The sequence below is a fragment of the Neopsephotus bourkii genome, unplaced genomic scaffold (genome assembly GCF_033783945.1).
Source record: "Neopsephotus bourkii isolate Nb327-2 ecotype Australia unplaced genomic scaffold, CSIRO-AGI_Nbou_v1 NB_1594, whole genome shotgun sequence".
NCBI classification, from domain to species: domain Eukaryota; kingdom Metazoa; phylum Chordata; class Aves; order Psittaciformes; family Psittacidae; genus Neopsephotus; species Neopsephotus bourkii.
Window position 1 is genome coordinate 126,001 of NW_026902070.1, and position 18,604 is coordinate 144,604.

At 35.5% G+C, this 18,604-nt stretch overlaps 1 protein-coding gene across 2 annotated transcripts in view; it reads right to left on the minus strand.

Annotated features, from left to right (window-relative positions):
• IL31RA (interleukin 31 receptor A) overlaps nucleotides 1–18,604 on the minus strand; it is a 32,365-nt gene that overhangs the window by 3,542 nt on the left and 10,219 nt on the right. For both annotated transcript variants that reach the window (XM_061372080.1, XM_061372081.1), the window contains 12 exons: nucleotides 17,137–17,257; nucleotides 16,274–16,455; nucleotides 15,512–15,663; nucleotides 12,428–12,593; nucleotides 11,744–11,826; nucleotides 10,308–10,524; nucleotides 8,680–8,862; nucleotides 7,049–7,150; nucleotides 5,644–5,790; nucleotides 3,143–3,283; nucleotides 1,735–1,828; nucleotides 99–177 (listed from right to left, as the gene is read on the minus strand). In XM_061372080.1, coding sequence (XP_061228064.1) covers nucleotides 99–177; nucleotides 1,735–1,828; nucleotides 3,143–3,283; nucleotides 5,644–5,790; nucleotides 7,049–7,150; nucleotides 8,680–8,862; nucleotides 10,308–10,524; nucleotides 11,744–11,826; nucleotides 12,428–12,593; nucleotides 15,512–15,663; nucleotides 16,274–16,455; nucleotides 17,137–17,257 — 1,667 coding nt within the window. The remainder of the gene's footprint in view (nucleotides 1–98; nucleotides 178–1,734; nucleotides 1,829–3,142; nucleotides 3,284–5,643; nucleotides 5,791–7,048; nucleotides 7,151–8,679; nucleotides 8,863–10,307; nucleotides 10,525–11,743; nucleotides 11,827–12,427; nucleotides 12,594–15,511; nucleotides 15,664–16,273; nucleotides 16,456–17,136; nucleotides 17,258–18,604) is intronic.

An 18,604-nucleotide genomic window follows, 5' to 3' on the forward strand; every position in this document is an offset into this window, starting at 1 on the left:
GGTGGGAATCTTACTAGGTAGACTCAATAACCTGAGCAAATTTAATTGACCTTATTATAACTGAACCCTTTTTTAATAAATGAAATTGCAATAATTACCATAGATGCATCAAGAGGCCATTCAACTGCAATGCTCTCTGCAGGATTGGGTATATCAGGCCAGCAAGCCTTTTTAAACCTATCATTGCGAAAGGAATTTTAGTCAAATGATGAAAGAAATAGATCACTAAAAATAAAACTAACAAACCTCCAGAAATTCCAGACACTGCTAAAATATCAAACTTTCACAAAGAAAGTCTCCCCTATATTAACACAATCTTTTCTTTTTCATTATAATAGTTTTCCCTCACATTAATTTCTATATCAAAAGGTATCAGCAAGTAAAACATTTGGGTCACAGAGACATGACATAAAAATTACTACTGCACAAAGGTAATTTTATTTTATTATATAGTAGATCAAATACTACCATGCCAAAACAAGGCTGTATACAAAACCTGTTGTGAATATATTTCAGTGTAGTTCTTTAGTGAAAAGCCAATTCAAGTAAGCTTTGCTCTAGGAGAGTGTCCCTAGCACTACACCATATTAGAGCTACTCTGACTTCTTACGTTAACAGCAGATAAATGACGCTGACACTGAAGCTTGTAACTGTCCAACAGAGTAGTAAACAGGAAAGAAATTAATCACTCATTGACTTTGGGTGTATGTGTAACTGAATGAGAACAAGGCCATAGCTTGACTTTTCATATTGATATGAATATACATATACAAAAGCATATAAACGCTCGACTACACCTCAGATTGTCCTCCAGAATCAAAACACAGTTTCTTACCACTGTAAAAATTCAGAATACACAACACAGTTGAATATGCAAAACAGCTGGAAGTTATGCTTACTACTTCAGCTATGCTTATTACCTGATGTTTTGAATGGCCACAATCTTGGTTCCAGTATCTTAGAGCGCCCCAAAACAGTCTAGATTTTCAACCTTCTGATTAAGCTTCATCCAACCAACCATTCACTTTTCATGCTACAGAAAAGCACATCTTATAACCTTAACAAATCCTGTTATAGCATCCCATGCGCTCAGAAAGCAATTTAAAATCTGGCATGGAACACCTGCAACAGCATATTAAAGGGTTATGAATCAGGTATACATAGGGACCCATATGAATGGATCAAACATTCAAATGTTTGATTTCAGGTGATGTAATTTCTAGTTTCTTCATGACTTCTTTATAGTTCAGGGTAAGTGTCACAAACTAACAAAAGTAACATCAATGTAGCTAAGATAAGCAAGAGAGGTTATATGTCGTGTTCTAGTGGTGTACTAGGAGATGTACTATGAGGACCTGGAAAACTGTATTTTGGTGTTATTAACTCTTCACTAATTAGTTTAAAGTATGCTCCCCTCACTTGATTGACCATGGAGCTACAAATGGCACACAGCATTTTCCATAAATTGATACAGGTGGTATGTAAATCTGCTTCTCCTATTTCTTTTTTTTTTCTGATTTACTGCACTTTCTAAAATTGATACTTACTTTTGAACTATAGCAGTTACAAGATAACCTGTATGCTTAGTTCTTTGTTACTCCAATTGCTTATTTTCTTAGTTCGACATTGTTTTGGAACCCAACAAAATCATTTACATGATACATAAAAATTTGCCTTTTACAAGTTAAAATTAACTGATTGCATTCAGTTTTAGAAGGTAGAAAATGTACTCACGCATGTTTTTTCAAAATGTATGTTATCCAAAGGCCTAGCAGAACCAACATGCTTAATCCAACAGGCAGAGCAATGAAAATAACATCTTCCTGATCTTTAGAGGAAAGGGGGGAAAGAAAACCCAACACCACAGATGTTTATAATTTCTTCAAGTATTGCCTTAAGACAGCTAACGTCCAACATCCAAGACACCTAATTACATAGTTCTAAAATGCTACGCCAAAACTAGCCAAAACTATTCAGAATACTGTATGGCACTCACTGCACAATTTGTCAAAAGATGAATATTTTTAATCCAACCTGTCACAGTTACTGAGCCAGAAAAGCAGCTCATAATGAGACTTCTCAGGATATCTCAGGAACAGATATACTGAATTTTAAAATTTCCTTCATTTAACAGAATCACACAATAATTCAGATTGAAGGGGATATCTACAGGTCATCTCATCCAACTTTGAAACCAGAATCAGGTTGCTTAGGGTCATACCAAGCCAACCTTTGAAAGTCACCTAGAATTAAGAGTCTACACCCCTCCAGGTACCTACACCTAAAACTGCCACATAGTGCCACTTCTACCCATCACTAAAAAATAAATAGTAAATTCAATGCAAGAAATAGGTTTTGAATACACAAAAAAACAGTGCACAGATTTCTAAGCTGGCTTCCAAAAACCTGCTAGAGGTAAATACCGACAGCAACAGAGACCAGACTTCAGCATAGTCTACCTTACTTTGCATTTGACTGGGAAACTAGCAGATGACTTTACAGACAAAAAATAAATGAGCTTTGAACTCCATAAAAAATTTAGGGGTAGTTCATACACTTTTTTGCATTTCAGTTTGGCCACCACCATGAAAATCTATGCACGTATTGAAAACATTCTTCCAGAAGTAGAAGTGAGGAACCATCTGAACTTCTAACCCACGGGTGTCATACCAACCTCCACAGTAAATCTGTCCAGAAAAATTAAAGAGATTATCCCCCCACACACAATGGCCACAACCTGTGCATTCATTTACTACTTACACAGAAGAAGAAACGCAACACAGTGCCCAGCTATTCTAAATCTAGTATCTCAGATGGAAATGACTGGTTTTTATCAAACTGTTAGGCACACCATCACGTAACTGACAGCATGACAGATCCCACAAACATCCATAGTATTCCACAGCTTTACTGAAAACAAGATTTTGGGGACTGATTTCTAATCCTGAGGTTTTATTCTGTGAGATGATCAGTGAAACTGAGTTTTAAATTCAGCTAGTGTTGGTAATTCTTCCTTGTTTTGTTAAACACTAATATAAAAAAAAAAATAAAATTAACAAACGCTTAAAACAAAAATATTCTATAATTCTTACTCCCAAACCTGTTTTTAAAATAGTAGTAACTAACCAGGAATATTACTTACTGAATTTCAAAGTCTTGAAGGTTTTTGGCTCTCCACTGGTTCCACCAGCTTCATTGCTTGCCATGATATAGACAGTATATTGTGTATTAGCCTGTAAGGACTTCAGTCTGTATTGCAGAACATCAGAGTTCACTGTTTCATCTTTTTAGGAGAAGATTTATGTCAATAAACACACAAAATAGTATTATATCAGGGAACCGTACGCTTATTTAGCATCTTTTACAGTGATACAAAGTATTTTACAGACAACTTGAAATACAAAGCAACCTTATCAGTCCTTTGAGAAAAATTACTAAACAATGTTTATCAATGCCAATTAAAAGTTTCAAGAAAAAAAAGGAAATGATATGTACTTTTAAAAATAAATACACTTTTTTTTTTTTTTCTGATATTAAAGATAGGCAAATTACGGTCTCCTGTAGTTTATCACTGAAAACAGTGCTTTGAGAACTTTATTTCCTAGGACCTAGGCTCAGAAATTTAAGAACTTCTTAAAATAGTTTCTGCAGCTCATTAAATTTAACCATACTTCTAGAACATGTATTTAGACATTGATCATCCAAAAGGATGCAATTTATCAGCTCTGGGTTATCACCCCAAGAATATCAGAGGAAAGCCAAAATCAACAGGAATTTTTTTTTCCAAGTTTCAAATGCTTTTCTGAATAGAACTCAACACTTTCAATACTTTCTCCATTACCGGAACTAGTATGATGTGCTTCACTTTCCAATTCTTTTAAGCAGGGCATATGTCATAACATTCTATGTGTACAAACAGTATTAGAAGCATGTTCATATTATGACATTTAAATCACTTAAGTTCTATTCTTATCAAAAAGATGTCACATCAGAGAAAAGCCTCAAAAAACACCAGTACAGTAAGGTTTTGCCATTTAATTCCTTTGAGTTGTTGTTTAAAACTAAATTCCTAAAGAAACTAATCTGAACCCCTAAAGCGGGCAGAAGTCTGCTTTACTAAGCAGAAGTAATACAGATACACATGGCTCCATAACATGATGCTGCATGTCTTAAGGATAACCTTGCACAAAGCAGTCAACATTAAATTACTCAGAAACCAACAATGGCAGGAAAAGATGATTGTAGGAGACTGAATCTGACAAAAATAATGAGCTTCCTCTTTCTAATCTAAAATTTACCAAGAATACTCTTGCCCTGGCTCCAAACTGGATACCCAAGAAGCAACTGAAGACATCAAAAGACTTGTAAGTTTGACATCTTTTTTCAAAAAATATTATGTTATGTATCTGCTAACAGTGATGTCTAAAAAAAGGAGGAAAATGGACCATTTCTGAAGCACTGAACGATCCAATAGCATTCTTCATAAATTATACGGGAAGAACAAATTTAGGTCACCAAACACCTCTCATAAAAAATTCTGCTGAGATTTAGGCTAGGCAAATTCTGAATAGATAGGAATATACTGATACCTTGCATGTATACTATACTTGAGGTCAGAGATTAAGAATATGCTCAAAAAAATCATGCAGCTTCCAGAGCAGAAAAGCAATACCAAGCACACAAAATCAAGCATATTTGAAAAAAATAATCTAAAAACTATGTCCAAAGAAATTATTTCTTGGCAGCATATTTTAGCTTCTCGACTATCATTCGCTGGCTTGCTTTTATTATAGAACTGACTGTAAAAAGCATTATTATTGGAAAATTTCCACCATACTTCCAGAAGCTTAGGGCCTGGGAGAGGCATCCTTCCAAGGATATTCATGGAACTTCTAAATTCACTGAACCCTCACAAGGTTCAAATTCATGAATGTGCACAGGATCTACAACTCCCCAGTATATTTTAGCTCCATTTTAGCTTCTCTACTTCAGTCATTACTTTCTCCATTAGCTTCACAGGTGGGCTGTGGTGGATCAGAGGTTTGAAGATGAAGGGAGACTAGTACTTACGTAAAAGGTAAAACCAGCAAATATCTGACAAATAATACTCTCCAATTTGGCATACTCCTGAAAATCTGATTTATTTATTTTTTTTCTGTTAATGGATAACAATCTGCAAAAAGCCTCTCACTTTCCATACTGGTCTGGAAGTGGAAGAGGAATGATAATGTTGCCATACACTGAGTACATTTATCGCACAGAGGTCTATCAGATTTCCATCTAAGAAGCAGAAAGGACAATATGGTCAACAGTCATGGCCGTAGTACCATGGGTAGTACAACACTAACAGTAAAAAAGATGGAGAGCAAGCAGTGCTGTACAAAATAAATTCAGAGCAAAGAAACTGAGGAAGAACACAACATGTGTAGTATTAAAGCAGGGACTATTCACTAGAATATTCATTTCAATTAAACCTTAAAAAAATAAATTAGCCTTTATGTAAGCCACATTTTAATACCAGTATTTTCAGACATATTTATAACATACAATAAGAAAGTGTGCTAATAACTATGAAAATAACTATCTTCAGACAGCAGATTGTCATAACCCTGTTGAAAGAATTGCTGTTTAATGTATACTTACTCAATTCTTTTCCATCTTCAGGTTTATAAAATATCGTATAGTTACTGATAAATCCATTTCTTTTATCCTTTGAAATCTCCTTCCATTTTATTGTAACTTCATTTTTGCCCGGAATTCCTGTGTCAGCCACAGGTCCTTCTGACGGCTCTATACAGAAGCATTATAGATTTAAAACCAAAAAGTAGTAGAACAGTCTAAGTACTACAGTGTTACCCATCTGTATTATTTCACACGTACCAGTAACATTAGCAGCAACACATGTACAAGTAAATGTGTCATCTTAACAGTCTGATAAAGCCCTTAGCTTTTTTCATCCTCTTTAATGTGTGATTTTTTTCTGATAATAATTTTTTTTATCTGCCCTAGCATTTGCATACTGCACCTGAATACCTTGAGACCATTAAAAGGCTCTACCCTCACAACATCACAGATTTATCAAGACGTAAAACATCCTTATGCACTCAGAAGGAGCTCAGGTGTTAGGTCACTATGTAGTCAAGATGTCTCTGGCTGAGCTGAGATTCAGCTGAGATCTCCAGCACCCCCAGTCTTTGCCCATTACATTAGACAAAGTCTACTTATACAATACAGCCTCACACGCATTGCTTGTAACTTCAAAGCAAGAGTTCTCTGTCCTTCAGTTTTAAAACGAGTACCTTCCTTCCCATTCTCTGACAACCTTTAGTAATGTCACAGGTCCCTATATATAGGAAAGCACGTAAAACAGTTCTAATCATGCAAGTAAGTACTACTCAAGCATGAAATACTCTATTACCTCCTCCTAGTAATTAATGCCTTTTAGTGGTGCCTTGTACTATGTGTACATGCACACTTACACAGACTATGTGTGCATGCACACACACAGAAATTGACATTTTCAACTGAAATCTTAAAATTACCAGTAAACTACACTCTTACAGCTGGATGTATAAATTCACATTCACAAGTTTTATGTGCAGGACTGTAAATATTTTCTTACATTATTTGTTTTTTAAAAAAGCAAGCTTTTCAAACCATCATTTTATTCCATGAGTAGAATTTCATCATGTATTAGGACTGATAAATGCAGCCAAGCATTAAAATCAAGTCTAATTATATACCTAAAAAATCTGTAACATTTAAGAGATAGTCAGTTTAAAATGTTTCCAGTGCTTTGCATACAGTATGTAAACTTTACAACAAATGAGTGGATTCAAGCAGCATGTGTATCACAAGATAGACGTGTTTTACTTAACAATTCAGTAGCTGATCCATGAACAGAAATCAGGAAGCCTGAATCCTGGGTTTTTTTCAGCACCTGTATCTCTCCTTCAGTAATGCCAGTTCCAAATTACTCAAAGATAATACACCCCGAGAAACAGACTACAACACACATTTTACAACATTATTAGTTTAAAATACATACTTTTCTGTTGAATGTAAGTTTGTATGGAATATGGAGCTGCTACTTTATTTCCATAGAGAGGATACACTGAGATGTTATAGCATACAAATGGTTTAAAGTTTTCTGTAAACAAAAAGAGGGAATGTTGAAATACAGTTCTCTGTGCAAGACTAACACAATTAATAAATTACAGCACAGCTCTAATTACAGTTACAGACCTCTATTTTCCTTCAACATTTTAGCAAGCACAATGCATATTTATTGCCTCAAATGCCCATTACTGTCCTTAACACAAAGAATTTTATTTAGTAGTATTCATAAGAGCACTTGGTTTCTGACTCATTTTTCAACTAGAAATTTGAATGAGTAATTATACTCCAGCGTTATTCAGCTTCTCTATAGGAAGCAACTTACTCATCCTGTAACAGTCTAAGGTTTTAGATGTTTTTCCTTTTCAAATAACCAGTATAAAATGATACTTCCAGAGGCATTTTTAATTTCACATATCTTTAAGTTAACTTCTCTGCAGAATAAAGTTTTGTCTCATGTATCAAACAGCTTAAAAGGCACAATGGAGCCCCAGCTCTTAACTTTACGCTGATGTCCTAGTTATGCCAACCGCAGATCTGCCTCTAAGCAGCTTGACACAGAAGTACAATTGTACAAGTGAAATGTCTGCTGTATAATTTTATATGTTTTATATGTTTCAAGATGTAGTCTGAGCTTCTGGAAATGCACTCTGAACAATCCAGCAGCCAAGTAATCGACAGAGTGCAACCCTACTTACAAGAAACTCTCATCAGCTCTGAGAGGACACATCTGTAGCATTTTACCCCATGGGATGAAAGTAGTGTAAAGGATTTCCTAAACTGTTTATCCTCAAGCTCTGCAACTTGTTCAGTGAGAATACAGCTATCAACAGACTCCTGTGTTGTATCAATTCTCTGATGCTTTTTCAGTCCCTGATACCTATTTACAGCCCAGGAGAAGCTATGATGATCCACATACCATCCTTAAAATAATTTTACAAAAGAATGCCAGAACTAGGCCTGATTAAGAGTAAGTCTGAATTTGCCTTGAAATTTCTAATGTGACTTGTGCTTAGGGTAAACAAAGACCTCCTAATAATGCTGAGGAGAAAAGCCAGGGGGTTTATATATTGAGAATAGCCATAAACAAGTGTTTACTTCTCACAGTAAATTGCTGAATTAGCACACTTTTCAGCATATGACTCAACTAGCCCATCTCAGTTCAATGTGTAATTAACTGCTGTTGAATTTGCTTCAAGCAGATTTTTGTTTGATTTGTTTTATTGTAGCATAAAAACAGTATTTAAATCACTGTTGTCTCAGTCTGTAAGACAAATTTCATGGGCAAGCTCATCATAGTTATATTCATCATTAATAAAATAAGTGTTCCTTTACACTTTAGAAAAGGCAGGGTACTTATTTTCTGAAAACTCTGAAAACACCATCTTGCACACCATATGACAATATAAGTTAAAATTTGCATAAATAATATGCAAAGATTTTAATAAATCATGTAATAATACCATTATTTTTTAAAATGGTTTGCTCTTTCTGGTCTACTTATAAATAAATATACATATATATGTGTGCATTATTACAGCTGTAACTGATAAATGAACATACTTTTGTCAGTTTTCCAGTTTGTAGAATTTGATACATATTGCCATGATCTACTGAAAGGATCTGTCTCCAATTCCTCATACCACTCCACTACATATTCAGTTACTTCCGGTTCGAAGGCTACCCATTTCACAACCACTTCTTCACTTGTCGTAAAGGTCCTCACTGTTTCAATAATCTGAGAAGCTAAAAGTTTAAAAGAAAGTGTCATCAATTCTATTGTTATAAAAACTGCAGCAATAAAAGTACTCACAGCAAGCTGAGATTGCCACTTTAGAAGAGTATGTGACTTAGTCAAAGTTTTGTTAAAAAAGATATTTTACAGTTACTTTACACCTGTGTTAACATACAGGTACTCAAAATACTTTAAAATTAAGCATATATGAATTATTACAATGAAAAAGGGGAGGGGAAATTGAAAACATGATACTCAAAGAGATTTACACATACAGAATCAAAGACCAGTATTTCTTTAAGGATCTAAAGTTTACAGACTGTAAAGTTTCACAAACCAATTTTACACGTAATGATGATAAGCAAGTTTTGATTGAGATTACAAAGGAAATAGCAAAACAATAAATCAAGTCAGCAGGCTCATGAATGACAGTGAAGCAAAACTGCAGAATAGAGGTAATGAAAGTCTGAGTGAAAACCCAACCTGGCAAAAAAAAGACTTCGTGAAGTAGAAGAAAAATAAATGTATGCAAAGAAAAAAAAAGGCATGTCACAGCATGGAAAAATCAGGAAAACATTTATTGTGGAACATGTAAGTGTATACAGATGTAGCCAGCCAACTCCACAAGATGACTTCACATCTACATACCCAGTTCTCTGATGAGAAGTGAAATTTGACTAAGCAGTTTCAGGGGAAGACTTGTGTTTATCTCATGAACAACTGATATGTGACCAGTATAGGAGAACCTCTCTTTTGGATCATGGGTAGGCAGAAGGACATAGCAACGCAAGGCTCACAGAGATATCAGAATTAAACATAAAAGCCAAAGAACACAACTGTTGTGCTAGAGCAAACCAGCTTCCTGACCCTGACAGTAGGTGGGATGAGGTATTTTGGGAATGCACAGGAAATGAGAATAAAGAGTGTTTCTGCCTCCACTGGCATATCTTAGGGACTTGTATTAAACACATCTTTGAATGATGTTAAATGCCCTGCAATAATGCCTGGTGGTAACCAATTTTGTGACCAGGTGGAGGGATGAGACAGAATTAAGTGGGACTCTATAAATTCATTTGGAGACCCAAGGCTAAAAAGACAAAATAAAACAAAACAAAAAAAACCCTCAGAAAGTAATAAAATAGACATTCTAATATGATATCATAAAGTGCTGATATCTTAACAACTCCATCGCAAAGCAAAAACCCTAACGATAATCACCTACAACAAAAGCATGATATGCAATAGCAAAATAAGACAACCAGATGATATTGTTCTACTAAAAAGTACTGGACTACACAGCTTTGTAAATACTACATATACATATAAATATACATATATGAGACAAAAGTCCCTAGCACAACTTTGCTTCCACTACAACAGAACTTAAACAGATGTCAGGAAGAATTATATTTTTTTGTTAATGAGACAAAAGTATCAAAATGTTGAGAAATCTTACCTCTTTCATCAGTGGATGGAATCCTCAAAATAGCTTTGGGAGAATTTCCAGCAGAGTTATAGGCAGTAACAGATATTATATATGCTTCTTCATTTAAAAGTAAAATCATCTTCTTCTCAGTAGAGATGTTGGTCATTTTAAGGGCAGCATTGGTTTCTGGAAAATACTGTATTTTGTAGCCTAGAATTCTCCCAGAAGGTGGAAAGCTGTTTAATGGCTATTACAAAAACATTCACTAGTAAGTATTTCACAGTGTTATTTGTATAATCAAAAGTATATACTGTATTAAAGATCAAATTACAAAATGATTATATATATTTAGAAAAGAAAGATACTTTCTTAAGTCCCATTTTCAGGACAATGATCTGTAACAACTTAATTGAAGGAAAGATTCAGAAGACAAATACTGAGATTAGAAACACAAAGAGCCTCTGGTCACTCTACTAGACTAAAGTTAACTTAAACACAGCTTTGGTAAGTCGTACTATTTAAGTGCATTTGCAAGGAATTTCAATCAGATTTCCAGTGATCTGAACAAAATTAAACCTTTCCTTTCTGCACAGATCACAAAACTCTATCTACTGTTCAATAACGGGGGGGAATCTTTTCAATTCTGATTCAGTTCAGTGAGGCTTTTCTCCAAAAACAGCAAAATCCTGTGGCAGCTACATGTCCTACAACACTAAATACTTCAACACAACATGAAGAGCTTGGGGGTGATGGTTGTTGAGAAACTGAGTATGAGCCAGCTTCAGTGTGCACTCGCAGCCCAGAAACCAACCATGTGCTGGGCTGCATCAAAAGGAGCGTGACCAGCAAGTTGAAGGAACTGATCCTGCCCCTCTGCTCTGTTCTTGTGAGACCTCACTTAAGAGTGTTGTGTGCAGTTCTGGTGTCCTCAATATAAAAAGGACATGGAACTGTTGGAACAAGTCCAGAGGAGGGCCACAAGGGTGATCAGGGGACTGGAGCACCTCCTGTATGAAGATAGGCTGAGAAAGTTGGGGCTGTTCAGCCTGGAGAAGAGAAGGCTGCGTGGAGACCTCATAGCAGCCTTCCAGTATCTGAAGGGGGCTACAGGGATGCTAGAGAGGGACTCTTCATCAGGGACTGTAGTGATAGGACAAGAAGTAATGGGTTAAAGCTTAAACAGGGGAAGTTTAGACTGGATATAAGGAAGAAATTATTTACTGTGAGGGTGGTGAGGCACTGGAATGTGTTGCCCAAGGAGGTGGTAAATGCTCCATCCCTGGCAGCATTCAAGGCCAGGTTGGACAGAGCCTTGGGTGATACAGTCTAGTGTGAGGTGTCCCTGCCCATGGCAGGGGGATTGGAACTTGATGATCTTAAGGTCCTTTCCAATCCAAACATTCTGTGATTCTAACATCAGTTGCAGGATACCCATACAATTATCAACTCACAGAAACAGTATATACCTTCCACATAAGATGTACAGATCTACTTCCAGCTGGGTGTGAAGACTCAATTACCCTCCACAAATCCACTTTTTCTGAAGGAGCTATTTAAAGACATAAAAATACCTTGACATTTGTTGTTATATTTAATGATACTGTAACATAGCAGAAACGATAAAAAAAAGTTTTCAAAACTGCAATCTGTGAGTAACTTAGTAAAAACTTTTCCCTGGGTAATGTGCCTTTTGTTGTGCCTTAATTCTCTAATTACTACAGCCTCCTTCTTTCAGTATGTTTCCTTCTGCTTGCTTTTATTCCTTAAGTTCTATAGGAAAATTTCTAGGTGCATTTCATAACTGTCAATTTAATTTCTCTACTTACAATTCTTTTTCTTGGACATACTTACTACACTGCATTTCTGTTACTATCCTACCTAGCAATGTTCAGTCTCCATTTACATTTCATTCCTCCCATCTTCAATGACTATTCACTCATTTTCTTCCTCAGCCCATGTTGTGTGCATCAATTTTTAAATCTCCTCCACAAATTGCTTTTGTCCTTCTGTATTTAAACAAAATACACGTTCTCTTTAAAACAGAATTCTATCTTCAATACACATAATATGCTAAATATACTGTTTTCCATTACTAAATCCTAATACCCAGAAGCATAAGCAAAGAAAAGCTTACGAAACAGTTAGGTTACCTTTCTCTTCTGTGCTTGCTCTTTTCCCTCTACTCCATTCACTCCAGAATATTGACACAGCACTGATACACCGAATGGCAACTGAATATTCTGTGGAGTCCCACAGATCTGTGAGATTACATGATCCTATTTTCTCTGCAGAATTCAGTGGGACAGTGATAAATTCCTGAAAGTACATGAACAGAAGTTATTTGCTATAAAATTGCATGCAGGTATATGACTTAGTTTTAAAAAACAAACCACAAAGGATGAAGTTTTCATGTTTCCACCTCACTCCTCTGCAATTCAACATCACTTGTTTCACATTTCATTTTTCTGTGTAGCATCCATTCATCCTGTAAAACTCCAGGGTTTGAAAAACTTGAGCCATAACTAGGTCTGTACTGACCTACCTACGGCATGAACTGTGTGCAGCTCACACGTGATTCTAGAGCAGCTGTGCTGGCACAGGAAGTGCTGGATGATTGCATTTCCCACTGCTAGGAAGCAACTGGGTAGTGCTAAGGCCAAGATCACCATACCATCCTGATACAGCTCCAGCTCACAGCAGAAGCATCCCTGGGGAAGCAGTGATTACCTGCAGCTTGTGAGCCAGCTATATGTTTTTTTCTTGGTCTTCTTTTCTGGGCTACAGGGTTTCTAGGTCTTAACCATGTAACATAACAGCGTGGCTGTAGGCCACCCCAAAGATTATCAGCATATGATTAAAACAAAAAGACCAATGAAAACACAGAAAATTCTGGTATCAAGAGAAAAAAAAAAAACCACCAACAGATGGAGCCTTTAAATGGTGAAGGAAGGTAAGAATACCAGAAACATCCCAAGAATATTTTCTTGGAAAAGTGATGACAAGGTAATTTCTTCATTTTAAAAAGAATCCACTCACATCTCACTGATGGAAGTCAGAAGCTAAATTGTTGTTCCAAAGCAAAAGGTGAAAGAAGACACAAAAACCAGGAACTGGAGTGGATGCATCAACTCAACTGGACTGGCAACAGCAAGTAGACCAAGAGGAACCACAGAAATATTTGAGTGCTTGGGTAAAGGATTGATATAATTGCTACACCATTATTAATGTCTTCCCTTCCAAACTGCAAAAATTAATCAGTAATTAACAACTCTCCACTGCTAAACTTTCCGATGACTGAAACAGAAACATGATAAAACAAATTTTCAAGCTAGCTAAATTATAACCAGGTCAGTGAAAATAAGTTTTAGATTAAGGAAGATTCCCTCTTGGAAGCTAAACTGAAGTAGTAATATCATGTAGAATTACAATAATTGGGCAAAAGAACTATGAAGAAATTTTTGTCTTCCACTAGTTGAACCTTCCAACAAAGAGTGAATCAAACCATAACAAGACAAAACCCAGACACCCACTCCTTTCAACACCGCAACGGGAAGAGCATTACCTCATGAAACTGAAAATTCTAATACTTTCTCATGTCACGAAACTCATTGTCAAAAATAGCAAACTGCTTGTAGGAGAATTCAGTCTTAAAAACTATTACCAAACTCCTGCAGAACCTGGCATAGAATTGCAAACACCCAAAACTAGATTTTAGTTACTTGCCAAAAGGCTGTTAATAATATTATACTTAAGAAACTTCGTAGAACGCCAAGTAGAAAAATAGGTCAGTAAAAACAGTTCACAGCAATCCATTTATAATGTTTTGGTACAAATGCTTAAAAGGTCAAGAAAATTTGCTCATACAATTTTAATTCTTTTTCTCCAATGTATGTGCTGACAGATGGAAAAAAAGCTCCTGTATCTCTAACTGATTGTTTGAGACTGTCTTTGTTGGCCATTGCAATTGGATCAGCTACAGGCAAAACTATGAATCATGCCTGTCTAAGATCCTGCAGAACTAAACTCACTGAATTTTTGCTGTTATTAATCATTGCTACTATTTTCCCTCTAGAATATCTGTGGAAAAACACAGGTAAGCTCTGAGGAAGAAAACAGATATAGACTGCATTTGATGGACAAAAAGTAGATAGGTGTTCTCTTATGCAGGTGAAGACAAAGACACAAAACACAATGTTACTGTAACTTCACAAAAATATGAATGTTTTCAACATTTGGGAAGGATCTCATATGCTTGTAAGTATCAGAAGAATACCAGTGTCCTGACTCCAAAGGGATAAACATCTTGAAAAGGTTTTTTAGATAAGTATTAGTTCATTTTCTAATATCCCAGGTGCACCTGAGCCTTCCTGCCCATCAGATCATCCTGAATATTATAACCTGGATCAAACAACTACTATGCCATCTCTATATCGAAGACACATTAATGCCATGAGAATGTGAGAAGGATGCTAATTAAAAACATCTTTAGTATCAGGAACTTTTTTAGAACTCTGAAGACTAGTATTAGTTACCCTCATGATTCTTCTGTCCCAGAATTACACATCTAATGTGTAAATTAGTAAGGTCGAGGCAAACATCTCAGTTCAATTAGCTTAAAAAAAAAAAGCCCTAAAAACAAGCAACCTGGCCTGTCCTTAGTTTTGGAAGAGAAAACAGTAAGACTGCAAACTGAATCACTTGTATAGCGAAGAGCATTGGAATAGGCCATCTCAAAGAAGCAAATGATTACTGTTTTTTCCTACAGCAGTTACATTTAAGTGTAAGAAAGATGAACTCAGAAAAATAACTTCCCTTACTTTCTATGTTGCAAAATAATACTTTAATTCATGTACTATAAATTAAAGTAATTAACAATTAATGTATTATTACTGCATGTCAATCTGATTCAACTATTGTGGTTGGGAATAAATGCTGTATTCAACACCAGAATGTGACACAAAAACAAAATATTTTGGCTGTGCGTGTAATCCTTTAGCCTAAGGTAATCCCTCAGCCTTTCACAGAAATATATTCAGAAGTACCATATGTACCAAAACAGACACTGACAAAAAGGAAGAGAGAACAATTCATCCTAGACAATAAAACAATGACCTTATTAAAATAACAAGTTTTTAATTATTTCCAGCTAATTGTTGCCTTTCTTCTATTTAGCCTTTTATAACGTTAATTAGTCACAAAGAAGCTAACATTCAAAGGAAATCTATGTAGCTTACCGAAGAGTTTGAATATAAGTTTCTGTATTGAACCTGGCAAATTAAATCTTGTGACGGGATAATCTTCTCAGGCATTTTCCAGGTTACTGTAAGCAACTGCTTTATACCAGTGATTTTTTTAACTGAAAGTATTTCAGGAGGTTCAAATTTCTCTAGAATGGAGAAATGAAAACATTAACAAGAAAAAACACTTCTAAGAGTTCAGAATTGTTCTATTTGTGTTTGATCATTATCGCAGTAACATACATCCTATTAAGACATCAGCTTAATAAAAATATAGTTAGATGGTTCATAGTACGAATACACCACATTATCATTTTTAACCACCTCTCAGTAAGACCAAGGAATTGTGGAAAACTGCTGCTGGACCACCAACCAGATCAAAGAATTTTACATGGAAAAGCATAAAAAGAAACATAACAAGAGACTTGCTTCAACTAAATTCTAAGCAAATTGGGATGAAAAAAATTTTGGGAAGGATGAAACATTTTATTAAACTCTAAATGTAACTTCAGAGACTTCATGCTTTTAGATAAGAATTAAAATTACATGGCACCTCAAAACTGAAACAAATTTAAAACCAAATGAAACCAAAATAATAGTTTCAAAACTAGTATACTGAAATTTTTTTTTCATTATTTTCTTCTTTGGTTGCACAATTTGTTTCAGAGCTCTCTCATCTATACACTAAAGGAAAAAGAATTGCAGAGGGTGCAGAGAGCTCAACATACACTGCTTTATTTAACTTTTTTTTTTAATTACCTATTTTTTCCATAGGTATAGGAACACAACTTGATGAGGCTTCGCCCAAAACATTTTCAGCTTTTACCTGAAAGCAAAAAGAACTACTATACGGAGTATCTGGATAATAAAACGAACATGACTCCATTTTGCTTTCACAGAAGTCCACTGTACTTGGAATAGTCACACTTCCTTCTGTCATCCTAAAAAAGAAAAAAGAAAAATAAACAACACTGATCTCACCACATTCACAGTAGCTTATGAAAAAGTAAGGTCCTAAACAGTATTTAAAATGTAATGGTAAATGAAAGAATCAAGTATTTATGTTTCTAAAATGAGGTCACAAACCAGCAAGAGACTACAAAATTTGTATTTGTAAACACAAATCCCCAGATGGGAGCAATCTAAAAATGACAACTAATTCTGGATTCTTTCACTGAAACATTACAACTCTGGAGGTCCCTAGGTTAAACCCTACTGTTGTCAAGCAGAACTGACATGGGCTTTAATCTTTTACCTATCCAAAATGAGGATAGTTAGTTACACAGAAAGTTCCTCAGTAACACTTCCAACAAAAGCACGTCCATTTGCCATTTGTGCCTAGGCTTACTAAGCTTTTGATCTAATCAGTAATGTTACTTCAAGGAAATAAGTGAATGTCAATTCTAACGTAAACATTTATCTACTGAATATTGGTTTAGACTGCAACTATTTCCAACCAATACCATCCCCAAATTAATTTAATTTACTGAGCTAATATCATGATTCTGAACCTAAATGATGCTACGTTTCCAGGGTTTTTTTGCACAGAAATCAGGATGTGAGGGGAAGGGAGCTGGAGGTCTCAGCCCAGCAACCCAGTTCCCAACACACCTTATACTTACAATTTTCGGTAAAGAGTATAGCTTGTCCTAAGATTAGTTTCTCTTCCTGAAGTCCAGGTGCAGGTAAGTTCAACATCGAAGTAATAAATGCAGGAAATATTTCCTGGTGTGTCTGGTGGAACTACAATGACAAAGATTAAAAAAAAAAAAAAAACAACAAAAATAACCAAAAAAAAACCCAAAAAACTAGTAAAAATAAGTGACTTTAGAGTGTAACTGATTTTGTTGGTGAAAAAGCAGATTATGGCACACTTCACCAATCTCTTGCATAGCACCTCATTTTATAATTTTTTACTGCCTTCAGAACTTGTTACAAAATTAAAATTGAAACCATTCTTCCCCTGTGAGACAAGGAGATTCTCTCCATCTGCTTCTTAGAAGTACTTAACTAAGTGGGCCTGAAGGTATTTTTACAGTAACTCATTAACTATCTTCTATCTCACCACTACATACATCGTCCTGAACCTGTAGTTTAAGGCCAGTCCAGAGAGTACAAGGAAAACAAAGAGAAGTTGAGGAAAAGCCATTCTCTGAAAGGTAAAACTCCTCTTGGTTACTTCCCAGAATGACTTACCACATACCCTATGAAAACCCCTAGTCTGAGAAGCCTGCACAATCTCAGAGTGCAGAAGACAATTTGCTGGCAAACATACCTGTATGACCTTGAAAAGAGTACTAATTCTGGACTCTCTTTATTTTATAAACAATATAGAACAAAGAAAACAATCCTCTCTGATCTCTACAGTCTACAGTCATCCATAAAAAATTAACACCTTCAAATACTTCTTTGTTAAAGGCAGATTCTTTCACTCAATAGCAGAAACTGGAATTTAAAGGAAGAGAACATCACCCAGTGAAATAAATGGGTTGAAAAAGCCCTCTCTCCAAAATAGTACTTTTCTATCCCACCTAATATAAGACTGAAAAGATCTTTCTTTTATTGTCAAGCTTATGGCACACCTAACTTTGCAGACACGTAATACCTTCTGCTGGATTTTATTCCACAGATCTATTTATCTGCATTTATTGCTTCTTCACTAGAATGGGGCCACCAGATATAAATTAATATAATCTGGACTTAATCTGTTCAATAAACTAGAGAATTCTTACACATATTTATCCTGTAGCTTTCTCCATCAGAGATGGTAATTATAATTGTTTTGGAACAGATGATTAAAGAGGAAATACTTTCCAGAGAAGCTAACATTGGCTAAACTAGACAAAAGACATAACCAAAGGGAAATACTTGGCATCATCTGAACTCACAGAAAACCTTCACTCACTTCAGCTGGCCAAAAATCAGGGTCAGAGAGGTTATGGACCACAGTGAGTAAGGAATGCCTGCAACTTCATGCTCTATTTCAGAAAAAAGGGAGATACTTGAACAAGTGTCTTACAATGCCACAAGCTTAAAAAAAAGGAAAAAGTAGGGGTTTTTTTTACAGCAAGTTATTTTTAAAAATGTTAA